At 62.8% G+C, this 9,139-nt stretch overlaps 1 protein-coding gene across 1 annotated transcript; it reads right to left on the bottom strand.

The window, feature by feature from the left end:
• Positions 1–959: 959 nt before the first annotated feature.
• Rnpepl1 (arginyl aminopeptidase like 1) lies at positions 960–9,134 on the bottom strand (the record flags this gene model as incomplete). The annotated part of the gene is made up of 11 exons (XM_004637436.2): positions 960–1,984; positions 2,177–2,319; positions 2,398–2,628; positions 3,425–3,533; positions 3,727–3,839; positions 4,158–4,271; positions 4,370–4,605; positions 4,830–4,946; positions 5,279–5,430; positions 5,764–5,904; positions 8,715–9,134. Coding segments are annotated over 11 exons (2,058 nt in total), but the record flags the coding sequence as incomplete, so codon positions are not given.
• Between the last annotated feature and the right edge of the window lie 5 nt (positions 9,135–9,139).

Below are 9,139 nucleotides of genomic sequence, written 5' to 3'. Positions count from 1 at the left end.
CTTCCATGGCAAGAGCAAAAGGTGGCCAGAGGCAGGCTGAGTGGGACGACGGGACCCCTGGCAGGATGGAAATTGGATGGCACTAATTGCCCTGCCATAGTGTCACTGCAGCCACCCCCTCTCTGTCCCCTGCCAGCTATGAGGGGCAAGGATCTTTCCGAGTGCTGAGAGAGCATGCAGTATTACGCAGAGGTCCCCAGACCCTGGTCTCAGGCTCTCAGCTAGGACTGAGGCACTGGGCTGCCTTGGGGCAGGGGTGCACCTGAGCTGGAAGGAGGGTGAGGGGACCCTGGAGATGGCCTGGGGCCTTGGCTCAGTGCTCCAGGTGGGAGACTGCAGAGTGCTGTGAGGTCCTAGAGGGCAACGCTGCTCCCTACCAGGGCCCTTGGAGGGCCAAGCGGGGCACCACCTCTGCCCCATGAATACAGCCACCCCTTGTCACAGTCCCCAACCACCATACAGCCTGCCCTGGTGGATGTCCACAGCCCACACTGTCATGTCAGACTCATTTCTATACCCAGCTCCTGCTCAGACTCAATGCAAGGTGAGGCCACCACGGGGGCTGAGGTTTGGCCTAGGTCACAGAGGTGACGTCCACAGCAAGGAAGTGACAAAGAGTGCTCCCCACTGAGGATGGAATGCAGGCCTCGTGTGTGTCAGGCAGACACCATCCAGATTGCATTCCTAGCTCTGTTGACTCTGAAACAGGGTCTCCAAGTTGCCTTAGTGAGGTTGGATGGCCGTGGTGGCCAGCTGACAAGCGGCCTCTTTGAAAGTTCCCAGGAGGCGTGCTCAGGCCCAGGTGTGGCCAAGGGGTTGAGGAGAGTGGGCAGACCAGCTGACAGCCTCCTGGCCTCCCTTGCCCCGGGGCAGGCTCATACATCAAGGGTGACTGGCAGTGACCAGGACTGGGCAGATGGGCAGGTGCAGAGGATAGGCATGGGGACGGACAGGCGAAGTTCAAATCTGCAGAGTGGAGGTTTAATGGGAAAGCCCCCTCAGTGCCCCGTGCAGGGGTTCTAGGCTGGAGCTCCCAGCCTGGTACCTCTTCTGGCAGGAGGGGCCCTGATAGCACCAGTACCACCTTCCCTGCGTGGCTGCGCTGCCTCCAGGACAGGCCATCTGGCCTCACCTTCTCTAGGGCTTGGACCCCAGGTTTCTGGTGGTGTAGAAGGCCCTCTCGGGATGACCATCCTTTTCCTTCTGTCCCCTGCCCCACGCTGAGGGAGTGTCTGTGTCCTTGTCCCTCTGCCAGGGCCCTACAGACTGCCAAGCCCAGAGGCAGGGCTCTTGGGAGGTGCGCTTCAGGGACGGTGCAGCCTGGGCCTCCAAGAGATGTAAGGCACAGTGTGGTGGTCGCCGAGGGACTGGCTGCTGTGGCTGTTTCCCCAGGGCAGCGCCCAGCAGGTGCTGGCATCCAGGGCTAGGCACGGCTGACAGTGTTGCGACAGGAGGTGTGGCAGGTGCTGACCAGCCCGGGGCCAGCAGTGCAAGAGAGCTGGGGCGGGAAGGCCCAGCTGCCAGGGCCTCTGTTGGACACAGGGTCCCTCTCCCCAAGCCCTGGCCCTGGCGGGCCACAGCAGGGGCTCATGGGCCCGGGCTGAGCTCGTGGCCAGAGCCGAGGCACAGTCATGGCGGCCCGGACCACAGAAGGCACAATCGTGGTGTCTGGGAGGTCGAAGGTCGGCCTCCCCCATGGGGGCTAGGCGGACACATTGACGTCCCTGAGAGAGATGGCGCTACTGGGGGCCTCGTCCCCGAGCAGCAGTGCTGGCGAGTCCGAGTCCCTGTCCGCTCCCACACTGACTGGCTCTGCGCTGGGCTCTGTGCTGGGCCCCAGACCCTGGGACAGGATCTGCTGGATAGTTCTGCGCAGGTTGGGGTGCAGCCGGCCCTGTGTCTGGTAGAAGACCTCCAGTGCGAAGGACTTGAGGGCGCCGGTGCAGAGGTCCTCATACAGTGGGATGGTGTACATGCGTGACATCTGCGGGGTGGGTCTGGTCACATAGCAGCCCTGCTGTGGCTGCCCAGCTTGGATGCACATGGCGGCAGGGTCCACCCTCCGCCCTGATCCAGTGCCCCACTCCGTGCCACCTCCAGAGGGCCCATCTCTGGGAAGCCTGGGTGGGAGGGGCACAGGAGCACCCCAGACTGAGGCCCAGGCAGGCAGCTGTACCTGGCTCTCCAGGAAGCGCCGGACCCTGTGCAGGTCAGGATAGTAGTAGTTGCGGACCACGATCTGCAGCCAGCGGATGCGGATCTCAGCATTCATCGAGTCCAGCAGGGAGGAGTAGCACTTGGACAGGCTCATCACCACCTCTGTGGGGCAGCAGGCAGGTCAGGGCTGGGCCAGCACTGTGTTCCCTCTTGGGCCACCCTGTGGGCTGTGCAACCCACCCTGGGGCAGCGGAGACCCATCCAGGAGCCGGTCCAAGAAGAGCGCTGTCTGGAAGGTCCTCCACTTGGAGATGTCGATGGCACTGGCCAAGGCAGCTGCCTGGTCCAGGGGCTCCGCAGTCCACAGCTGGAACAGGGCCTCTACAGGCCGGGTCAGGCTGGACCCTTGAGACAGGTCTGGCTCAGCCAGTGGGGGGCCCGTGGCATTGAGCCAGCGCTCAAACTCCAGCCCTGCGGGAGAGGTCATGGCCTGGCTGGGGAGGTGCTTCCAGCACCCTGGCCCAGCAATTGTGGGCACAATGTGTCCCTGGGCAGTTCTGGTTCTAGGGCCCAGAAGCCCAGGGGCCTGTGTTTCAGGGCAGTTGGGGTCAGATCCAGTCAGTGTCTGCCACTTGGAGCCACTGGAAGAGTTTTGGGGAAGGACATGAGAGCCAGGGGGCTTGAGCTGGTGACCTAGGGATGCCCAGTCCTCCATCCTCCCCTGGCTGTTGGTGAGAGCCTGAGCCCTGTGCAGGTCATGGGAGAGACACACAGACGTTCCTGTTCTCGGTGAGGACACCTGGCAGGATGGGTGCAGACTCTGCCACCTCCCGAGATGCCCACCTATCTTCTAAACCCTCTCAGTCCCACCTCACTGCCTACCCTTCAGGGAAGTGGTTTCTCCAGGCCTTGGGGCCCTAGTCTCTTCCTCAGTCCCTAAGCCCTCAGCCCTCAGAGTAGCCCTCGGGGTATCATGTGAACAGGGCCCACAGGCTGTAGCTGGCTCCGGGCAAAGCTGTCCACCCCGGTGACCTGGACTCAGGCCCTCGGCACACTGTCCCCACTGTCCTCCTCCACTGCCTGTAGCAGTCGGCCTGATCAGCAAGCGAAGTACCCTCACTGGGCTGGACGCTGTCCTCTGCTCCACTGGCTTGGTGGCCCAGGGCTCACCGAGTCTGGCCAGGGGCAGGAAGGGCTCCTCCTCCAGGGACAGCAGGAGTCCAGGCAGCAGAGGCCCCCATCACACACCGAGCGGGGCCAGCCTTACCTGCCCGGCAGTCCACACTCTGCTCCTTCAGCTCCGGGAAGAAGCTGAGGAAGGAATCCAGCAGGTCCTGGGCCACCACGCTGGTGAACTTGTACTTCTCTACATAGGCCTGTATGACAGGGGTAGGGACTCAGCTGGCCTGGGGAACAAGCACCCTTGTCCCACAGGCCCTGTTGTGGCGTTCAGAAGAGGAGGTGGGCGAGGGCTGGGGGAGCACCCCAGGGGGCCAGGCCCAAGCCAGGCTCCTGTCCCCCCCCAACCTTGGGAGAGAAGGGCAGGAGGCCATGGGGCTGAATGCTCACCCGGAGGAACTCATCAAAGTGCTGCGGGTCTCCACAGAGCTGTGACAGATAGTACACGAAGCAGTAGCCCTTCTCATAGGTGAACAGGTTCATCAGGTGGCTGGGGTTCACTCCTGTGAATGAGGAAGCACCCCGTTTGCCTGCCTCCCCGACCCTCAGGTCCTGCAGAGTGGCCTGACCTAGGAAGCAGGCAGGGTGCAGGGCCTCTGTCCCCACACAGCTGCATACCAGTGACTTCCATGCCAGGCTGGCAGTGCTCAGAGCCCACAAGGCAGCAGCAGGCAGGGGAGCTTGTGACACCCGGCTGGGGACACCCAGCCTGGCCTTACCAGGACTCAGCCAAGTCGGAGGCAGAGATCCAGCCAGAGCAGGCAAAAGGCAGGCAAGGTGGGCAGAGGGCAACACCTCGGTGGCCCAGTGGCACAAGATACCTGGCTCCAACTTGACCTGCAGCTTGCTGACTGGGCTGTCCTCCCCAAGAAGCCTCATCTGTCTGTGCAGGGCGTCCAGGCGGAAGGCCGTCTCCAGGCAGGTGAAGGCAGCACCTGTGTGGGTGTGCAGTCAGAAGAGCAGGGCTGGGAGCCCGGTGTCTGGGGGCGGCCCTTGCTCCATGCCTGAGGTCCGGAACGCCCACCCGCTGTACCGTAGGTCTCCGTGGTGATGCGGCGCTGTGCGTAGGTGGCCAGGCCCTCGCTCAGCCACATCTCCTCCCATGTAGCATTGGTGACGGCATTGCCAAACCAGCTGTGGGCCACCTCGTGGATGACATCGATGACCAGGAACTCATCACTCTCCAGGATGGAGGAGATGATGAAGGTGAGGCAGGGGTTCTCCATGGCCACGATGGGGAAGGAGGGTGGCAGGAAGACTATGTCATACCTGTGCCATAGGCGTGCGAGGCTGAGGGTGGCGTCTAGGCACCACCCCCCAGGCTATAGCCTCACCCTACAGTGAGTATCACTTCCTCCCCACCGGATGGCCACAGGGCACCAAGGGGTCAGACAAGAGGCTCCTCTGGGGCCCCACTTCCTCCTCTGCAATGAGGGACATGCCCTCTGGCCCCCCGGTGCAGCCAGCCACGGCTGCCTGAGGACTCTGCATACCTGCCCCACATGTACGGCCCGTACAGCCGCTCAGCTGCACTCAGCCACTGCTCCACGGCGCCTGACAACTTGTTGGTGGCCGTGGGCAAGAGGCACGGCTCGGCCCACACACGGCTCCTGCCATAGGGGAGAGGGAGGGCTGTGGCTGGCTCGCCAGGCCTTTCTCTCCCCTCCAAGGTGTCCCCTACCTCACGTGGCCCAGCTGCCCATCCCTCATATCATCCTGACGGGCCGGCGCCGGCCCTTCCCACAGCAGGAGCTATGCTCTGAACGGCTCTGTCCATCTGGTCTCTGGGCTACTCAGGGCTCAGGGGTGAAGGGCAGCCAGCAGTGATGGCACTGGGTAGGGTAGGACCCTGGCAGCAGCCACAGGCGGACAGAGCTGGTCCTGGGTGAGGCAGCTACATGGGCTCCTGAGGCCTCGGCCACCAGTCAGCAGGAAGCCTTACCTGGGCCCGATGTCTGCTGGCTTGAGGTCTCCAGCCACGAGGGCCACGAGGTAGGCGGGAACAGGGTGCTCCATGTGGAAGTGGTAGACGCCTTCTTCTTCCACAAACGTGCTCTGGGTGGCACTCATCAGCACCTGCACCCCCAAAGGGGCCTACAAGGGGGCAGGACTAGGCCTTGGAGATGGGGGCCACTTCCAGGGGTATAGAACCCCACATTCCCAGCAGGACCCACCAAACTCAGATCAGGGAACTCCAGGCCCCACCGGATGAGGGCCTTTTGTTCAACCAAAGAGTCCCCCATGAAACGCAAATCCCCAAGGTCCCCACCAGGAATCCCATAGCTCTTGAGGACCAGGAGGCCCCTTGCTAGTTCTCCCCTGTACCCTAGAGGCCTCATCATGGCCTGGGCCCTGTCTCTGGCAGGCCTGGTGGGCAGCTGTCTACATGGTAGGGCGGTAGGGAGAGGCGGTGGCATGGCTGCTGACCTTGACCACAGCAGAGTAGGTACACTTGACGGCGGGCGTGTCGAAGCACGGGAAGAAGGAGCGGTTACACACTGAGTGGCCCTGGGTGAAGACGAAGGGCTTGGCATTGCCGTAGGTCAGCTCTGGGTCCAACCACCAGATCTGCAGGCAGGGAGGAACCAGCATGTGGTCTGCTGGCTCAGGGCTCTCAGCCTGGAGCCTGAGGCAGCAGTGGGAGAGGAAGGCTGCAGGGTGCTGGCCTGCCTGTCCTGTGGAGCTTGTCTCGGGCTCGTCTCACCCCACATCTATAGCTGCTCCCATCCTCCCTGCCTGCCTGGCATCCTGTGGGTGTTGGGGGGCAGACCTGACCCAGACAGTGGCCTGGGAAAACACCAGGGCCAGCCCAGGGTATCTCCCAGTCGGGCTGGGGAGAAGAGGAAAATGCCCATCACAGCATTATGTGAGGTTCCAAAGAGAACGGAGGCACAGGCAGAACCCGCGGGATGCAGTCCACAGCCTGCAGCCAGCCTCGGCCAGGAGCATGAGACACAGGAACCAGAGCTTCAAGTGAGTTAGTCCATGCTCTGGGCCAACCTCAGGCCAGGGTACACAGGCAAGGCAGACAGGAGCACCCTGGGAGGTGCCGACCCAGGCCATGGCTGCTTAGCCTTTCTCTGCCCCAGATATCAGGCAGGGCCCCATCCTGGCCCAGAACTGGAAGCCTCGTCCCTGCCCACCCTGCCCTGTGCTGGGACAATGTGATTGTTGAAGCAAATCAAGCTGTTGTGGCCATTCTGGTGACCAGGTGCACACAGGACACAGAGCGAGATGCCCTGACACCCCAGGTCTCCTCCAAGAGTAGGTAAGCCTCCATAAAGACTGACCACCACCTAGAGGTAACAAAGCCAGGGTCAGCAAGCTGCTGCATGGGGGCCCCAGACCCAGAGAGCCACTTGCCCCATAGACCCATCCAGGTGGATCCCAGAGCAGGCCTCCCTGTACACCTTGCCAGACGCCTGCTAGCGTTTGTGGCTCTCTTCCAAGCTTCCTGTTGGCTGCCCTGTCACTGTCCCCTGACCACAACAGGCCCACAAATATGCCTCACTTTTCTTTTGGACACAGAACTGCCTGGAGAACTTCTTCCAAAAACAGCCCCTGGGCCTACTGCAGCACGATGGGCTCTGCAGGCCTGGAACCCAGGTATCTGGGTGGAGGAGTGGGTCTGCAGCAGGGTAGGACCACCCCACCCCCGGAGCTCAGCTCCCTCCTTTCTAGCATCCCTCAACATCTCCCACTGCCCTATATCCACCCCTTGGCCTTGGAGGGCTGGCTGCCTTGCTGAACGGGTGAGAACCACAGCCCCCCTTAGAATGAAGGGCTGAGCCTGCCCCAGAGGGGGTCATCAGCCCCTGGAAGGGGGGGCACCCCTGTTACCCAAGGGAGAAGAAGCAAGTACAGGGGACACTGCAGAGCAGGAGGAAAGCTATGCTTGTGAGGGGGGTACAGAACTAGGGTGATGGTCAGTGGGCCCCGGAGTCTGCAGCACCCTGAACTGTTTGTGGCAGGCCACCCAGAGACCAGCAGCTGCCCTCCCCCTACACCCCTGGCCCATGACATGACACAAACTCCGCAGTGCTCATACGTGGTGGGGGCATCTGAAGTCAGAGGGTACTTTCTGTTAGTGACCAGCTCACAGCCCAGGCCCCTTGTCTCTTGTCTACCAATCCCATAGCCACTCAGTGTGGACTGGGGCCAGGACAGCAGGAGGCAGGTCCTCCGAGCCCAAAGCCAATTGTCACAGCCCACAGCTGCCCTTCCCTGCCAGAGCCACCATGCCAGCTGTGAAAAGCCCAAAAGCAGGGCCGCTCTTGCGCCCTGGCCCTGTCTGGAGCCTGGCTCTGGCCTTGGCCCCACCACTCTGCTGTGGGGAGAACAGACATATGGGGTGCAAGTTCACAGCGGGGGTCAGGAAGGGCCCCTCAGCTCTCACTTGGCATGCAAGGTGGGACCCAGGTAGGGCCCCGTAGCTGGCACAGTCATGGGGGCTCTGGGAAGAGGTGAGGCAGCAAGACCTGCCCAGGGTTCCTGAGGAAGCTGTGAACCTGGCCTGGACTCTTCTTGTCCAGATGTCACGCTGGCCCTTGGTGGCTCCTGGTCTATCCACTTGGGCAACGGGCAATGCTCATCACAAGGGTCCAGAGCTCTGTGTGTGCTGGGTGCCATACGTGCACTATCTATGCAGCCTGAGGACCCAGCATGGACCTCTCTGCTTGAGCAATAAAAGGCCCTGCTGCATCTTGCAGGCCGCACCAGGGCCGGGAGCTGCAGTCCCTACTCTGGGCCACCCAGCTGTCTGGTGGGGCCCTGAGATGGTGCGTGCTGCACCCAGAGCCCTGCAGAGCCTGCTGTCTCTGGAACTGTAAGGCTCACAAACCTTACACCTGCCAGTCCAGCTGGAGGAGCCCAAAGCCAAGCCCCTCTATCTGGTCCTTCTCCTAACTAACTTCCACTGGAATTTCCTGTTCATGAATCCATCCCAGAGAGCAAACCGGCTGCCCACAGCCCTCTGAAGCCTGTGGCACAAGGAGACCCCATGCAGCTGACAGACAGCCTTGGCTCACCTGTCAACATCCAGCTCCAGCAGATGTACAGCTGGGCAGGTGCCCACCAGAAAGTGCTCTTGCACCAGGTTTTGTGGGCAGAACGTCCCAACAGGAGGGCTCCCTGTGTAGCCTGCTGTCCCCTGCCCTGCTGCCAACAGGACCTGCACCCAGGGCTCCACCCAGAGTTCCTAAGGGCACACAGCTGACAACTGGGAAGCACAAGTCACCTGGGCAGGACTGCAGGTCCAGGCTGCTCCCGTGTCCTCTGCAGGTGCCCCAGGTGTGGGCTCAAGGCGACTGTCCCTGGCCTGACCGCGCGGCCAGCCCCGCATACCACCCACAGCCCCGGGTCCATCTGGGTAGACTCACGGCGGGGGCATCGGTCGAGGTGTAGCGCAGGATGACTTGGAAGGGCTGGTGGGCCTGCAGCTCAGGCGGCAGCGTGACCGTAAGCGACGAGCCGTAGTCGGTGAACGGGTCCAACCTGAAGGCCAGCGGGCAGCAGGCGGGCTCGGCGCCGGGCATCTCAGGGAAGGCGGGCAGCGGGGGCGGCTGGGGCCCAGTCCCGGGGGTGGGGAAGGCGAAGGCGCAGGGCGTCTCGGCGACGGGAACGCGGCGGAAGGCGGCCGAGTGCAGGCGCAGGGCCGGGTGCGCATCCAGCACGAGCGCGCGGGGCGCGGGCCGCAGCGCGCACAGCTCGAGCACCAGGCAGCCGGCCAGCTCACGCGCCTCGGGCCGCAACTCCAGGCCCAGCTGCAGGTGGCGGAGGCGGAAGAGCTGCGCGCTGGAGGCCG

Source organism: Octodon degus, unplaced genomic scaffold, assembly GCF_000260255.1.
Source record: "Octodon degus isolate 3935 unplaced genomic scaffold, OctDeg1.0 scaffold00089, whole genome shotgun sequence".
NCBI classification, from domain to species: domain Eukaryota; kingdom Metazoa; phylum Chordata; class Mammalia; order Rodentia; family Octodontidae; genus Octodon; species Octodon degus.
The sequence above is the reverse complement of the archived record's forward strand: the minus strand, read 5'-3'. Positions and strand labels throughout refer to the sequence as shown.